Source organism: Aristolochia californica, unplaced genomic scaffold (genome assembly GCF_029961685.1).
Source record: "Aristolochia californica isolate CCGP_79_NKW_82.1479 unplaced genomic scaffold, dmAriCali1.0.hap1 SCAF_7, whole genome shotgun sequence".
NCBI classification, from domain to species: Eukaryota; Viridiplantae; Streptophyta; class Magnoliopsida; order Piperales; family Aristolochiaceae; genus Aristolochia; species Aristolochia californica.
The window spans coordinates 40681562-40698439 of NW_027182268.1; the positions used below are offsets into that span (position 1 = coordinate 40681562).

The 16878-nt window shown below is 39.5% G+C and overlaps 2 protein-coding genes across 2 annotated transcripts; one reads left to right on the forward strand and one right to left on the reverse strand.

Annotated features, from left to right (window-relative positions):
• Nucleotides 1-870: 870 nt before the first annotated feature.
• Nucleotides 871-14810, forward strand: LOC137935962 (enhancer of mRNA-decapping protein 4). Its single transcript, XM_068780412.1, has 12 exons — nt 871-1803; nt 2934-2983; nt 3072-3228; nt 3322-3540; nt 6097-6225; nt 8388-9848; nt 10330-10689; nt 10779-10898; nt 11280-11450; nt 11635-11784; nt 13449-13574; nt 14311-14810. Exons 1-12 carry the CDS (start codon nt 1072-1074, stop codon nt 14617-14619), a joined length of 3984 nt encoding a protein of 1327 aa, XP_068636513.1. The 5' UTR covers nt 871-1071; the 3' UTR covers nt 14620-14810.
• Nucleotides 14811-15906: 1096 nt separating this feature from the next.
• Nucleotides 15907-16476, reverse strand: LOC137937481 (uncharacterized). The gene has a single exon (XM_068782538.1). It carries the CDS (start codon nt 16474-16476, stop codon nt 15907-15909), a length of 570 nt encoding a protein of 189 aa, XP_068638639.1.
• Nucleotides 16477-16878: the final 402 nt, after the last annotated feature.

The following is a 16878-nucleotide window of genomic DNA, read 5'->3' on the forward strand; positions in this document are numbered from 1 at the left end:
AGACAACTCTTGTAGACTTTAGTGATATGAATGAAAGCTAAATAATTCTGAGTAATTCGTCTTGGATGGCTTTGGTTGAACAACATTCTTTCTTTACAAATTGAAGCTTCCTTCTATTTGTAGAATTCATTCGGTTTTAGTTGGCACCGGCACTATCCATTGCTCGATAACCCTTTCGTTAGCTTAATAATGATGCTGTTTCTCTATCGGACTTGCAGCTCCGACCGCCCTTCGCTCCCTTCGTTCGCTTACCTCTGAAGCTCCCTGTTTCTTCTTCTGTCTCTTTCTTTCGCAGGTTCCTTTGTCTCGTCTGCCCACTTTCAAAAGTCATAATGATGTCGCCTGGACTGTGTATCTTTTGGACTCCAAAGCTAACAGATCTTCTTAGCTGAACCCATGAACAGGAAATGAATGGCATTTTGTTGGTCAAAACCTCCTGGGTGTTTCTTTCCGCTGCAAATTTTTATCATACTGGATACAGAGAAGCCAAACATTGTGAACAGCAATGAGCAATCTTAACGTCGTGCTATGCTGATCAGATACCTATCCCACAAGCTACAATTCACGTAACGGACGATCCTTTCAGATTTCGCAAATCGATGGGTCTTGGCATTTCATTTTTAACAATTAGGGATCCCCACCCATTAGTTTATTACTATGCTTGACCAGATTTTAGGCTTCTTACGATGCACTCACATTAAACGCTTCTCTCGGTATCGCAATGAGGAATTCATTTGCTGTAGTAAGTGTTTCGTTGTCCTTCTCCCCGTTTTGTTTTTTTTTTTTTTACTTTTTCACATTTCCTCGATTGCTGTTTATCCCTCACACTTCCCAGTTTCTACTCTTGTAGTTCTTATTGGGGGAAGCTACTGGTGGCGCTCTCTGCAGCTTTGCACCGATCTAAACTCTTCAAGGCGCTGAGACCTCGACCATGCTCCGATCTCCCCATTCTCTTAACCTGCGAACCGTCGGCGCACAATAGCGAATCGTCTCGCCCAGCTCTCACGCACTTCGGCATTTCCTGGTGTCTTTGCAACTTTACGCTCTCTGCTTCTGTAACTCTCCTCCGCCATGGCTTCTGCGGGAAACCCTAACCAACCAACCCCTTTTGACGTGCAGAAGTTCTTCAAACCTCCAAGCCCTAATCCCAACCCTAATAACCCGCCAACGCCCTTCTCTCCCCCCTCTTCTTATTCTCCGCCTCCTACGTCCTACTCTGCGCCACCGACCGGGCCCTTCTCCTACCCGCCCCAGACTGCGGCTTTCCACCACTACCTCCCTTACCCACCTCAGGAGCCCCACCCTAATGCACGCACTGTCTCTTATCCTACGCCGCCTTCTCCCAGCCCTAACCTTAATCCTAATCCAGGCGCGAGGCTCATGGCCCTTCTCGGCAACTCTCCCTCTCCCAACGTTGAACTTCCCTCCTCTTCGATGGGCTCATCTTCCGAATTCTCTCTCCCCCAGAGCAACGCCACGATCTTACCGGCTGTGCCCTCTGCTCCGCCTATTCCGCAGCCTTCACCTGCGAGATTACTCTCGAGCAGTAAGGCGCCCAAAGGGCGAAATTTGTATGGTGCTGGCAAATACATCAAGTATGATATCGACGTCAGGTTGCCGGGAGAATCTCAGCCGCAGCTCGAGGTCACGCCGATTACAAAATATGTTTCGGATCCAGCCTTGGTTCTGGGCCGTCAAATTGCAGTTAATAGGACTTACATTTGTTACGGGTTGAAGTTAGGGGCAATTCGGGTTCTTAATATTAATACAGCATTGCGAGCTTTGCTGCGAGGTCATACGCAGGTTGTTACGTTTTCCATATCATGGAATCACCATCTTCATATTTTCTATATGCTTCTCGTCTCTGTGACGATTCGCTATGCTGATTTTCTGTTCATTTTCTTAGATGAATTGTTTCAGATATTGTGAAATTTTTCGATATAGGGAGGTCATGTCGAATGGTTTACAGTTATTCGTTGTTTACTGAATGATGTTTGTATTAGGTTTTAAGTTTATCTTGATAAATGAGTAGCTTTATATTGGTGATATTTCTATGTTTGTCACACCGTTTATATATGTCTTTTTTGTCTTGGTTCATAGTTTATGCAGCTAATTAATAAATTATTCTCTCTTTAGTATTTATTGGTTCTTGCTTTGAATGGATCTTTTTGAGTATTGGTTCTCCCATGGGGTTGACTTTAAGAAGTCGTGGAGACATGTAAGCGTATGAAACTTGCATTTGTTCATTGTAATAATACTTTTGTTGCTTTGCTGCTCATGTTATGTTGCCAGTAAGCTGCTGCAGCAGTCATTAGGAAATCAAATCTCTAGTGTAAGTTGAAATTTCGTTATGTGCTATTCTGTACTGCACATATCTACGTAGTACTGAGAGTTCGTGATCAAGAGAGAGCCAAATCAAGGACGGGATTCATATCACCAGTCCAATATATTTAAGAGAGGGCTTTGATGATGTTGGTGAGGAGGCTTTTGTGTCTCTGTAAATGGGTCTATATCTTCTGTTCAAGCTTTGAGGTAGTTAGTATCTGATGCTAGTTGAACAATCTATGAACACATAAAGCTAAAGGCCATTTTTCAAAGTCTACAAGGATGCATAAGTGAACAGAGCCAAAACAATGGTTATGTTGCTTTGGAATTGATCATGTTCAGAGATCTGCTTATCATGGTCAATTTTTTGCAGAATTCAGCAAAATTTGTCTGGTTTTATTTCATTGACACTGCTTTCTGGTGCTTAATTCTTGAACCTCACTCTTTCTTCAATTCATCTTTAAAATATGACAATTTATTCATGCTCTTAAGCATAGAAACATAAGCCTACGATGCTTGAAAAAAAAAAGACAGGATCAGGCCATGCATCTTTTTTTACCTGGTCATTTTTGTGCTTCCTTAGTAACTGAGTAACTCTATTTTATCAGCGAGTCACCGACATGGCTTTCTTTGCTGAAGAAGTTCATCTTTTGGCTAGGTACTCCATTCATTTTTTATATCTTTATGTTTATTTCATCCCTTCTAGCAGAAATTTGCTAACTATTGATGTTTTCTGAACCTTATAGTGCAAGCATAGATGGGAGAGTTTTTGTGTGGAAGATTGATGAAGGGCCTGATAAGGAAGACAAGCCACAGATAGCAGGAAATATAGTAATTGCCATTCAGATAGTGGGAGATGGGGAATCATTTCACCCTCGAATATGTTGGCACTGTCACAAACAAGTAAATCTTGCGCTTAGTATGAGGGAAATTTTTAATAAGCATTTTGGTATGTATCTTGTTCATGATTCTATTTACTATCTCATTGCTGGACAGGAAATCTTAGTTGTTGGAATTGGAAAACGCGTGCTTAGGATTGACACGACAAAAATTGGTAAAAGTGAAACCTTTTCAGCAGAAGAGCCCTTGAAATGTCCCATTGAGAAGCTGATTGATGGGGTCCAGTTTGTTGGTAAGCATGATGGGGAAGTGACTGATTTGTCAATGTGCCAATGGATGACTACCCGATTGGTTTCAGCATCAACGGACGGCACGGTGAGTACTTGTTAAAGTCTTCACTATGCAGTTCTTGCTTATTCCTACATTATTTTTCCTGCATGAGACCTTACAGGATAAAGGTAGAAACCACTGTTTTAATAATCAGAAAAAGGTTTTCCTGTTTATGTACACTCTTCATTAATTTTGCTAACGTTCATAGAATGATGTATCTAATTTAAAAGAGACTTGTACTGTTTCTTTTTAATGTTCTAAAAGTTAATGGTAGAGCCTTGCAATTTCTTATCTTCATTTAAAGAAAGTTGTGAGTGCCTGCTCTCCACTCTTCTCATAACTTCTGATGTATATTTTATTTATATCTATCCCCTCTCTGTCTCTCTCTCTCTCTCTCTCTCTCTCTCTCTCTCTCTCACTATATATATATATAAAATATTTTGAAATGAGTGAATTTTATTCAAGCAAAAGGCTGAATAAAACAACAAAGGGTGGCCTAGGCGAGGAAGTCTTCCGTAAAAAAAGAGGAATTGGAGGGAGAGTCCTTGCTTGGTCAAATAGTCAGCCAGAGAATTAGCTGATCTACGGACATGGGTACATGCACAATCAAAGGATGCTACAATATCAATACTTCCATGAAATATTCTACAATGATGTCATTGGGATCTGAAGCTGAGAACACCACTCAATGACTACTTTGGAGTCTCCTTGAATATGGAGTTTGCCACTAAACCAGCTGTAGAAGAGGAGGAGGCCTTGGAGGAGGGCATGAAGCTCAGCTGAAGTTGAATCAGAAATTCCTAGGAGACTCGAGTAAGAGAGTAGAGAAATTCCTTCCCAATTCCTAATGGCCCCTTCAGAACCACCATACCTGGATTACCGTTAGCACAGCCATCAAAGTTTAATTTAAGTGATCCAGAGGTGGGAGGGTCCATTCTTTCATGGCTGCTGGCTGTGAAAGGCCAGACATTTGGGCAATGAGGTGCCAGTTCTCTCTGCTAGAAATGCCATTATGGGCTTCAAAATCTGGTCTTGTATGGATCCAGGCAACTATCATTCCTGTTATCTGAAGCTTGATTTCCTCAATTGTGGAGAACTTGCCATTGAATCTCCTATTGTTCTTTTGTGTCCATAGATCCCACGGTATATGAGCAATGCAAACTGAAAGAAAGCCTTTTCCCAAGCTTGGGAGACGACTTATGGGCTGATCAAGTGCAGGCTGTCAAGAATGCAGCAACTGAGTCCCAGCTTGTGAAAGAATGTCTCCAGATGTGCCAAGCAAAAAGGCCAAGGACCAACAAGTGTGGGATCGACTCCTCTACTTCCCTACAAATCGCAAAGGCGTTTGATGATTGGGTTTCCTCTTCTTCTTCTCATATTGTCAACTGTGAGAATGTGATTAATAATTTTAATAGTTTATACATCCTATTTTTTAAAAAAAATAAAAAAGAATGTGATTAATAAGTGCACGTCAAAGAAAGAATAGAACTTTAGGGGGTCTCGATAATTTCCAAGCAATGGCCACATTAGTCTCGATAATTTCCAAGCAATGGCCACATTCGGGAACCTCCCCCTCCCTCGATAATTTCTTGATAATTGTATCTATTCTATTTGGTATCTGGGAGATGATTTGGGCACTTGGTGACTTCATGAGTTTTTTTTTTCTTTTCTTAAATAGATCATAAAAATCTTTGGGGTCTTATTTCAGGTCTCAATAATCGTACTGAGTGTTGTAGCCAACACTCTAAAAAATAAAATTTCTTCTCCTGATGTCAAATTTCACCTTATGGCTGAACACTCTGACAGAGGATTATGCATAAGGCTAGTTAGGTGGTTAGTACTATTACTCCATCAGAGGCTTTCAGTAATAAAATCTTTCTTGTCATTGTTATAAAAAAGCATTATTACATCTGTAAACATTATCAATTGTTTAATGCTATAGATTACAATTTGATAGTATAAAAGTTATCTACAATTTTTCAGCAAACAAGAAAAAATTAGTGAACTCTTAGAGAAGATGAGTAATCATATATGCTGGAAACATGATATGCAAATAAATCATGAGGTGAACAAGCCAGAAGATGATTACTCCTGAAAAAAGATAAAATAAAAGAGAGGAAGTTGTGAAACTTCTTTCTGGTCTGCCAATGGAAAATAAGCCGAAGCAAGTCAAAAAGTGGTCATTTGGGATGGAGAAGGAAGGTTTTCATGATGATTGAAGAAGAGACTGAAGGGTGTATTAGGTGTCATATTTCCTTATGGGAACGACCTAATTCAGCAGTTCCTGCCTGGTTCTATGGGTACAGGAGACTCGGCATGACCTGTACTGTCTACTTAGAATACCATTGCCAACCATTGTTAGTAGCGCCCCAGGTTTTTAAGGTTTTGTCCATGCTGGCACCGATCTATCTGAATGGGAAATGCTTATGGGTGTTATTTTTTTACATCTAGGAGGTTTAATGATCTTCTGATGAACCTGGTGGAAAGATCTTCTAGAAATTATTTGATGCTTACTATGATGGTTTCTTTGCAGTTAGTTGTTTAGTTTAATTTTGCCATGGTTTCTCACTGTTACTGTAAAATTTTTGTTTTTATGAACAGGTTAAGATTTGGGAGGACAGGAAATCAGTGCCCCTTGCCACACTGAGGCCACATGATGGTCAACCTGTTAATTCAGCGACATTCTTAACATGCCCCAACCGTCCTGATCACATTGTTCTGATAACTGCGGTATGTATGATCCTGCCACAGAGTTGTGCTGCTAATACTCCTCTTAGCATAATTGTGGTTATCATTGTCAATAGTGGTTGTAAAAGTAAAAAATTAAACCTGAAAGAAGAAAGAAGAGGAAGAGACCTTGAAGAAAGTCTGTCTAAGTTGACCTCTGCAGGGAATAAGAATTTCATGAAGTCCAGATTTTGTCTGGTTGAGAGTTCCTTGCTTCTTTTGTTAAATAACTCAACTGAATGCAAAAGACTTAAATACCCTTAAGTCAATTACATGAGATCCATTTCAAAAAAATTTCATGAGACAAACCCACCTTAGAAAATGGGAGAAATACTTATAAATGCTGCAATTATTTATTTTACTGTCAGTCCGAAACATGGATAGGAGTGCTTTGTTATGTTGATAGCTGGTGTAAAACCTTTGTTAACACTTAATACATGACTCCTGGCTTGAACACTGTTAAGAATGTTAGAAGTGCCGAAATAAGGCTTCTTTTATATAGAATCTTAGGAAGTGATTTCAAAAAGTCTCTCCGAATGAGCCTCTTATTTAGTGAAACCTAGCACAATATGGCAGGGCATTTGGCAAATAAAATAATTTTCTTTTATTTTTTACTTAAAATATTCGCTGCTTCTCTCAGTACCACATGAATGTTAAAGCATGATAGATGGGTTGCTTTTTTCTGGGATAGACATTTTTTACCAATCTGAGCTGATCATAAATCTTTTCTTTGCCATGAACAGTGTTAATGTGGCTGTATTTCTAGTATTGGGTACATAGAGATATGGACCTCTCAATTAAATCTACTGATTCATTTATCTTTTTTTTCTTTTTATAACATCAAGATTGCAGCTATTATCTTCTTTTCCTGTTACCTTTTGAGTTGTTTAAAAATTTGAAAAAAGTATTTTATTAAGTATTCTAATGAGACTTCATGCCAGGAATTTCTGAATGATGAGTTTAGTATATTTTAAGTCAAAATGGATGGTAATATTGGTGTTTGTTTTTCTTTTCTTTTTTTGTTTATTATTATTTTTTATTTATTTTTACTTTTCAGTGTCATAGGTGTCACTTTCCAGGAATGAGAAAGTAGTGCTTCATTCTATGAATGTGAACTGTAAATACGATGCTGTAGCCTTTTGGTTTTCTTTCAAAAGCATGGAACTGTTTGACATTTAGATAATTTCAGTTCTAATGCTTGGATGACTACAAGAACTTGAAGATGTATAAATAGGATTATTAGATGTTCAACTTATCAACTATGTTATATAATTGATTTAAGTGATGATTTTTCAGTGGAAAAAGTTGTGTGGTTAGGAAACCTCCGCCCTTCTCTCCTTTTCTTTATTTTTTTCTTCTATGGTGTACTTGTGTTAGAGGAGTTTTCTTTATGTTATTACCTATTAGGCAATATTTTATATGTTACATGCTTATCTTTTTTCTTCATTTTAAAAATAATTTCCTGTACTTATTGGCATATAAATGTAGTAAGACGAGTTTCTAAACCAGTAGAATGTCAACACACGTACTTCAAATCAAGACATCCTTAACATTCCTAAAAAAAAGAAAAAGAAAACGATTCAATACATTCTTGTAATTTTTTGAAATTTTGCTATGGCATCCATTAAGAGTTAAAGGGAGTGATGGTATCCTGATCCCGAAGTTGAATTTCGGCTGCTAATAAAAATGATTCTGTTTCAGAAGTTGGCTTCCTTCTGATGATTTTCATTGTAGAGTTGTGACTCTCTTGCCGAGAGGCGAGGGGAGGGGGTGGGGAATATGCCTTCTAAATTGTTGATTTTTCTAATGTGCTACTGTTAAACAATTATTCTTGTCAATTCTTGAAGTTGTAGATGTCCTTAATTTTAATTGTTACTTTTACAATTCTTTCTGTACATACTATATCATTACGATAAATATGTAATTTGGAAGACATTAAAATGGTTGAAATGCCATACTTGTTTGTAAGAATGTGTTGGTAACTTTTGTTCTTTCCATCCTCAAATTAGTATTTTGAGTTTCGTTGGCCTGATTGAAACAAGTTTGTTGTTTGGGTCTGAATGCTTTGAAACTCTTGTTTTTTTTTTTTTTTTTTAAATGGCAATGTGTTGAAATGTATTCTAGGAAAAAATGCTTACTAGTTCCTTATTGTTTTGTTTTTCTAGGGTCATCTGAATAGAGAAGTTAAAATCTGGGCCTCTGCTAGTTGGGAAGGTTGGCTTTTGCCTAGTGATGTGGAATCATGGCAATGCATTAAGACATTGGAGTTGACTAGTTCTTCTGAATCTCGACCAGAGGAGGCTTTCTTTAATCAAGTTGTGGTTTTGCCTCGTGCTGGCCTTATTTTACTTGCAAATGCTAAAAAAAATGCTATTTATGCAGTACATCTGGACTATGGTTTATATCCGTCTGTTACCATTATGGATTATTTATCGGAGTTTACTGTCACGATGCCCATTTTGAGTCTCACAGGAACAAGTGACAGCACTCCTGGTGGGGATCAAATAGTGCAGGTTTACTGTGTCCAAACACAGGCCATTCAACAGTATGCTTTGAATTTATCTCAGTGCATGGCATCTCCACTGTTACCTTCAGACCCTGAGTTGGCTGCTGATCTGGATAATTTCCTTGATGCATCTGAGATGCAAGCTGAGATGGATCAGGTTCATGAGAAAATGAAGAATGTGCCTGATGCATCAAAACCTCCATCATCTGTGTTATCAGGTGGTTTAGACCTTGCTGGTGTTGAAGTGGCTACTTCAAGTTCAGAGTCCAAGCAAACACCTGCTACCACAGTTGACAGTGGTCCTACTGGATCATCAATACCTCTGCCATTGAGCCCTCAATTGTCGGGGAAGCTGTCAGGGCTCAGGACAATGTCAAATGGATTTGATCAGAGCCCTGAAGTTGGAGATCAGCCGGTAGTTGACAGGAGAGTGGATGCTGTTCATGCAAATTTGCCTGACATCCCTCCATTGGAGAACTCACAAGGAGGCGAAACTGAAGTGGGACAAAACAATATTTCTGTGGTACCTACTCTTTCAGTTCCTTTCAAACACCCAACCCACCTGATAACTCCTTCAGAAATATTATGTATGGCCGTTTCTTCATCCGAGAAGACAGAAGTTCAAGATGTGGTGGTGAACAAAGATGTGGAAAGTGTTGAAGTGGAAGTTAAAGTTGTGGGTGAGACAGGATCTACTCAGCATGAGGAATTTGAAACTCCTGATGGGAACAAAGAAAAAGCTATCTACACTCAGAATCAGGTCCCTTACATTGACTCAGCCAGGACAGAAATTGTCAATGAGGAGGAAACCTGCCATGTTAGTGCAACTTCTGAGGCTTTTGAACCTCCTTCAAATGCGAGTGAAGAAGCTCAAGAAACTTCAAAAAGTTCTGCCAGAAAAGTTCTTGAATCAACTCCTGTATCAGAAATTACCCAATCTCCTTCAGTTGGGAAAGGGAAAAAGCAAAAAAGTAAACCAGCTCAAGTTTTGGGTCCGTCATCTTCCATCAGCTCTTTCAACTCAACAGATTCTTCTACTGAACCAGGTCCTAGCTCCAGCATTCCAACATTAGAGAGTGCTTTCTCACAGCTCTTGACTATGCAGGAGACTTTGAATCAGGTATAGTTGAGTTCTATTTTTGAAATTCTTCTCCAAACTTGTTGGGAAAGCAGATCTTCCCTGTCTTGCCTTGTTGTCTATATCTAGAGTGTAGGGATTTTTAATTATGCTGAGACACCAATGAGACTAAGCATGGTTTGTTTCTACAATGAAAAAAGAGAGGACAAAATGTAGTTTGTCTGAGTTTCTAACCCTAGATGAAGCTCTTTAATTCCCTTTCCCACTATATTTGAGAAGATCATCAAAGACACCAGCTTGGTTTCTGCTCAATTTTTTACTGTCTGATCATTGCCTTTTTTGGAACCTTGAGTGGTGGTCAATTTTGTGTTCTTACTTCTCAATTTGATGATGAGCCAGAAGGTTAAAGAGTAATGCAAAAGAATACATTGAAGGAGTAGTGCAATCTTAGTTGAAGAAGTAATGCAATATTAGTTCAGCTTATCAACTTAACTGAGCCCCAGATATATTTTATTCTCTGTAGATTTCAGTAATGCAAAAGGAAATGCAGAAGCAGATGAGTACAGTAGTAGCTGCTCCGGTTACCAAAGAAGGTAGAAGAGTGGAGACAGCCCTTGGTCGCAGCATGGAGAAAACTGTTAAGGCCAATATTGATGCTTTGTGGGCTCGTCTTCAAGAGGAGAATGCAAAACATGAGAAAGTAGAAAGGGAACGTGTTCAGCAGATATCGAGTTCGATCTCAAACTTTATGAACAAAGACTTACCTGCAATTCTAGAGCGTTTACTGAAGAAAGAACTCTCTGCTGTCGGGCCAGCTGTAGCTCGTGCTATCAATCCAGTCCTGGAAAAAGCCATTTCTGCTGCTATTGCAGAGTCATTCCAGGTCAGATTCACATACTTCTCTCAGTTGTTGCTGTTCTTTGGTCCTTTTGGTATTGGTCTTTACTAAATCTCAACTGCGCTTATGAACAGAGGGGTGTGGGAGACAAAGCAGTTGGTCAGCTGGAAAAATCAGTTAGTTCAAAACTTGAAGCGACAGTAGCAAGGCAAATTCAAGGACAGTTTCAAACCTCTGGCAAGCAAGCTCTTCAGGTGATTCTCTATCTGAAGTTGAACATGGTTAAAGCATTTAACAGGAAAAATATGGAAGTCAGTAGTTTGGCTCAATAAAACACTACCAGTCCTGTTTTATGTCGTTTGCAGTAACTTTCCAAAGAGTTGCAGATGTTGATCTGGAATCAAATTTAATTTCTTAATAGAATGAGTTACTTTAGTCCACTTGAAAGAACTATTCAGTTCTCAGGATGTTTCATATTTGGATAGGCTAATTGAGATCTAGTATCTTTTGTGCGACACAGTACGTCTATGGGTGTATCTTGTGTAGTTTATTCTGTTTAATATTTGTATCTAATCTGTTAGTGATATAAAAAGATCTCTCTCTTTCTCTCTCTAAATATTTGGTTTCATATTCAGGACGCATTAAGATCAAGCCTGGAGTCCTCAGTCATACCTGCATTTGAAATGTCATGCAAGGCAATGTTTGAGCAAGTGGATACTGCCTTTCAGAAAGGAATGGCTGAACATACGACTGCTGCACATCAGCAGTTTGAGTCTGTTCATTCTCCATTAGTTATGGCTTTAAGGGTTCGTATACTTGGCTTGGAAATCTCTGTGCTGATTTAATGTCCAACGTTACCTTGGTGTTGCAATCATACTAAGCAGTATGAAAATGAGCTGTAGTGATGGTTTAAACCTTTCCATGAGTGAGCCTGAGCACTTTTCCACCCCTATTATCTGACTGATAAATGTGTGTTTTCTCCTTTTCTAGGACGCAATTAACTCTGCATCATCAATGACTCAAACTTTAACCGGTGAATTAGCTGATGGCCAACGCAGGTTTTTAGCTCTTGCAGCAAACCCAGAAGTCGTGAATTCCTCGGGTGCATCGCAAGGCAAGCGCCCTTTGACTGTTCTCCAGGTAAGTACCTTCTTACGCTGTGTATCCCCTTCCAGTTAATTGTAGTAATTTATGCCTTAGCTTGAGGTGCTGGCTTAGCATATGCATGCTTCCAAGTTCTGTTTGTGAGGCAATTAGAAATAATATAACATAATCGTTGAAAAACAAGTATAGGGACGTTTTAGTCATTTCACTTCATCTTTATTTAGGTCTTGATGTAATCTTGTGTTATATGTCCAATTATGTCTATGGTCCAAGTTACATGCAAAGAGGACACGTGGAATAGGAGATATAAGGAAATCAGGGTTTCAGTAAGGGTATATTTGTAATTGTACTCAAACATCATTATAAATAGAGATTGGGGGGATGTGCATGTCCCCCCAACGCAGATCTCTTGAGATTTTCTTTTCTCCACCTTGTCTCCCGCCCATTCTCTCTCTTCAACTCTCTCGCTTCTTAATTTTTTCATGGTATCAGAGCGGTAGATTGCATATCGGAAGACCCTTTATCAATTTTTTATCATTCTACAGACGTCTACCTAAAGGAAGGATCTTTATCTAGTTTTTCGGCTACTGGTTGGTAAAAATCCAGTATTTTCTCCTTCTTTCTCTGTCATAACCTTAGGGTTACTGGTTCTACTATTATAAGAACAGATTTTGATGTTTTAAACTGCCCAAAGGTGGGTTTTTCTACTGATGTCGAAATGTGTGCCAAACCCCAGGCCAATCTGTGCTGACATCATCTTCAGCACCTATTGATGTCAGCCCTCGTGTTGCACTTTCTGCATTGTTTGTTCGTTAATTGGATTCTTGTACTGGATCTTTGGATTTTCTGATTTGTGCACATCATCTATTTGCCCTAACCCTAATTCTACATGGTGGGGCCCACCTAAACTACTTGATTTGAAATCTTCGGAAGGTTTATTTGATCTGTTTATTATTTCTATAAATCTGTTATGGTTGACTCTGGTGAGGTTATACTCCATCTAAAGAATCATATAATCTGGATGGGAAAGATATTATCTCTATCACCTCTGAAATGTTGAATGGCTATATTTATCTTACTTGGTTCAGATCTGTTAAAATGTACTTAAAGAGCAGGAAAAAGTTGAAATTTATTAGGGATGGCCCCCCTGTCCCTCAAAATAATGATTGGGAGGCTAAAGAAAAGTAATGACTTGGATTGTCAATAGCATGGAAACTATTATTAGAAGTCAGGTGATGAATTTTAAAATTGCCAAAGCTATGTGACTATCTTTGTTATGGGAATTTTACTTCATTGATTTATGCTATGATAATATGGTTTAACTGTTGCCTTTTATTTTTCTTGAAAACTCGAATTTGACCTCTATTGAGTTTGTTAAAGACCACCACCTCTTGCAAATTATCAAAATAGTTTGAGAACTCAAAAGAAACTAATTCATTCACCAAAGTAGTAACTAGAAAATTTATCAATCTAGAGAGATGTGGTTCCGGTTAGCATTGCTGTATGTAATCTTTTAATTTTCAGCATATTTCATTGATTTCATGTTTGAAAAGTGCAACTGTCTTTAGGATTAAGTGGTTTTTATTTTTTGAATGTTGAATAAGTGTATGTTACACCCCAGACGTGAATCCAAGATCTCATAATAGATTAGTGGTGAAAGCTCCAAGTAATAGTAATTCATGATAATCTCCATGCAACAGGTTGACCCCCCCTTGGATCCAACACAAGAGCTGCAGAGATTGGTCTCAGAACGTAAATTTGGGGAAGCCTTCACTGAAGCTCTTCAGAGAAGTGATGTATCAATTGTATCGTGGTTATGTTCTCAGGTGAGTTGGACTTCTGTTTGGAAGTATACAATTTCTCTTAAACTGTAAGTGCGATAAATCTATTCCTGTTTTTTATCGTTAAAAATAACTAGAAGATTAGGCAAACTTCCTGTATGTTATGTTGCGTGCTACTTGCAATAAAAATAATTAGAATGAAGCTTTTCTTACTTGAACCGTCTGTTCTAGAGGCTTAAGACTATAAACAGCAGTTGAACCATGCCCTCTAGACATTCACGTTCAAACAAATAAAATGATTAGCTTCGGATGTGTGATTTTGTAGGATGCCTGTTATAAGCTAGTCTAGACTGTTAGTCATGACTTTCTGGCTGCTAATTTAGTCCAGGTGCTTTCTTACCTATCGAAAATGTTGGCTATCACTTGTTCAGTAAAAAAGGGTTTCAGTTAGTCAGCTGCAAATAAGAAACAAACTGTGTAGTTCCCTCAATATATTCATAACGTGGAATCTTTCGGGAAGTTCTCTGTTTTCTCTATTATCTGTGAAAGCTTTTATTTCTGCTTTGATGATATGAGCTATTATTATTATATTATTTAGTGATATTAGAAGTCTCAATCAGGGGGTATGGGGCTTGTACATATTAACAGCAAAGGATAGGCATTAATTTTATTTTCAAGCTAGCCTTCTTATTTTGTCCTTGATGCCTAATGCTATAGTAAAACTAGTGACACATTCTAACTAATGTAAAGCAATGCTTTCGAACCTGTTTTTTTTCTTCAGGTTGATTTGCTGGGTATTTTAACCATGGTTCCGCTTCCTCTGAGCCAAGGAGTTCTTTTAGCTCTTCTCCAGCAGCTGTCCTGTGATCTTGTGAACGAAACACCCAGAAAGCTGGAGTGGATGAGAGATGTTGCCCTTGCCATAAATCCTGTAGATCCTACTATTGCTCTTCATATACGCCCCATTTTTGAGCAGGTATACCAGATCTTGGGTCATCATCGCTCACTCCCCATAATTACACCTGCCGAAGCAACTAACGTTCGCCTTGTCATGCATGTCATCAATTCTGTATTGATGGGCTGTAAATGACGACCTCAACCTTTTGAACATTTGTAGATTTACATGAAATCTTTTTCTTAATTCAAAATGGTAGGAGAGCTTGTATAAAGAACCAGAAATTCTAGTAAAAATATTACCAAAAGAAAGTCACATATTGACCTTGTAATTGGGAGAGTGAATAGTGTTGAGAAGTGCTTGCAGGTCTTGGGTGTTTTGGATTCTCGGCTAGACTTCCCAGCGAAAACTGGGCTTTTTTTTTCTCATTGTTTAAATTTCACTGAGGTAGTACATGACTTAAATTGTGATGATCCGTTTGATGCTCAGATAATCTTTGCCCAATGTACAAATCTCGTATTTTCTTTTTTCTTTTTTTTTTCTACAGAATGTCTGGTATCCCTATGTTCTTTTCTTTCTTTTGTTATCCGTAACAAGTTCAAAGAATGCGGCATCATGGATGGACACGAATAATCCTTGTTAAACTCCTTGGGACCGTCCGGAATGCTCAAATAGTATGCACCCCTATCAGGTTCCAACGCTTCAAAAGTCTTACTCGTGGAGAGTTAGCAACTCAAAAGTGTTCTCTCGTCCGTGATATCTGATTCTGATCTTATATCTTTTTTAATACGGCCGTGTTCAATGTATAACTGGAGCCGGGATAAGTAACGTGAATTTCGGCACCGGAACTCTGAGACGTATCCCATCTCCGGTACCGACTGAAATCTGCTGTAAAATAAACCTTGCTCAAATTTGTGTTCGTTACCTCCAGTTTTTTTAGTCATAGTTCGGCTCTTAGATGGTAAATCTCTCTACAGTCTCCACCGTGACATCTGTAGGCTATGCGCAGGAAAACCCCAGTTAGGGCATTAACACTCGGTCCCAATTGAACTTTGGAATAACCAACAATTGAGGGCATTAACAATGAGATCATTTTCGTTCAGAAACACAAGCTATTACTTTGGAATAACCAAAAATGAAGTCAAGACGGGCGAAATATATACATGAAATTAATTGTTAGACTATACCGTTACAAAAACAGGATGACACTAAGATCATCCATCAGCCCATTCCACAAATTTACAAGCTTTATTAAGCACAACGTCTGGTGGTAATTCTAGATGACGCTTGGGGCTACAGATACTTCAGAAGTTCAACTTTGGTTATTCATGGTGCTTCCCTTCTCTGAATCGTGAAAAAGGGGGATTGTTTACGCGCGATCTTTCCAGTTGTTTCACCCCTGAGCTCGAACAAGGTAACGTCCAAATTTCCCAAACATGAGATCAGCAAACTCGCCCGAGGCGCATGCCCCACGCCTTCACGTTACCAACATTGATCCGTTTCCCACCGTCTAGGCTGGAATCTCATATCATTCCAGTTAGATCTTGCACCGTAACGGTGGTGGCTATCTCTCGGAAAAGAGGACCGCCCAATAGATAGGTCGTATTGCGCCCTCGCCATCGGATCCGATAGCGTGGCGTAGGCGTCGTGAATCTGGATGAAATCTCGACCATCCGAGCCATGCGAGGTCGCGTCGGGGTGAAATCTCTTGGCCAGGCTCCGGTAAGCAGTTTTGATCTCGACCAGCGACGCCGTCTCCTTCACTTGCAGGATCTGGTAGAGGTTCGCTGTCCTCGGAGCTCCGATGGTTCCCGCAACCGCGGAGACCACAATCGATCTTCTTCTTCCGCCGGTAGTATTAGTCGGACAACGAGACTTCGACAGACGAACGGTCGACAAATTATTTCCAGCAGAAACGCTTAGGGCTCCGAACATTTGAAGGCTTTGGCAGGACGAGAAGAGAGGCAACAATATCCTCTGCTCCAATGCTGGCGGATGAGAGAGAAAGGGAGGGAGGCCAGATATATACAAGAGAAGGACAAAAAACGGCATTTGAATATTGATTAGGGGTAGGGTCGAGACTTCAGAATCGAGAAGCGACGGGCAGCAGGGCGACGGTTTTGGTAGAGAGTCGCTGTTGGATTGGAACGCGCAAATCGATTCGTTGTAGCGGTGTAAGAGGAGGCCCTAAAGCTTCTAGAAGGTGTTCATTTGGCTGACCCGGCTCCACATTCAGCTCGGCGCGCCGCGTTAGTCCTACTGTTTTCGGGCTAGGAGGTCCGACTCAACCCGTTCTCAAATAAAAATACCTCGCAGAGTAAAACGGGTCCCATCTTTAACCGATTAAAGGCTAAAAGTTGAACTTAATTGGGTGAGGCTCAAAGTAAGCTTCAACTGAAGTCGTCAATCGCCATGGATAATGTAACCAGAAACCTTAGTTGTCTACAGTGATGT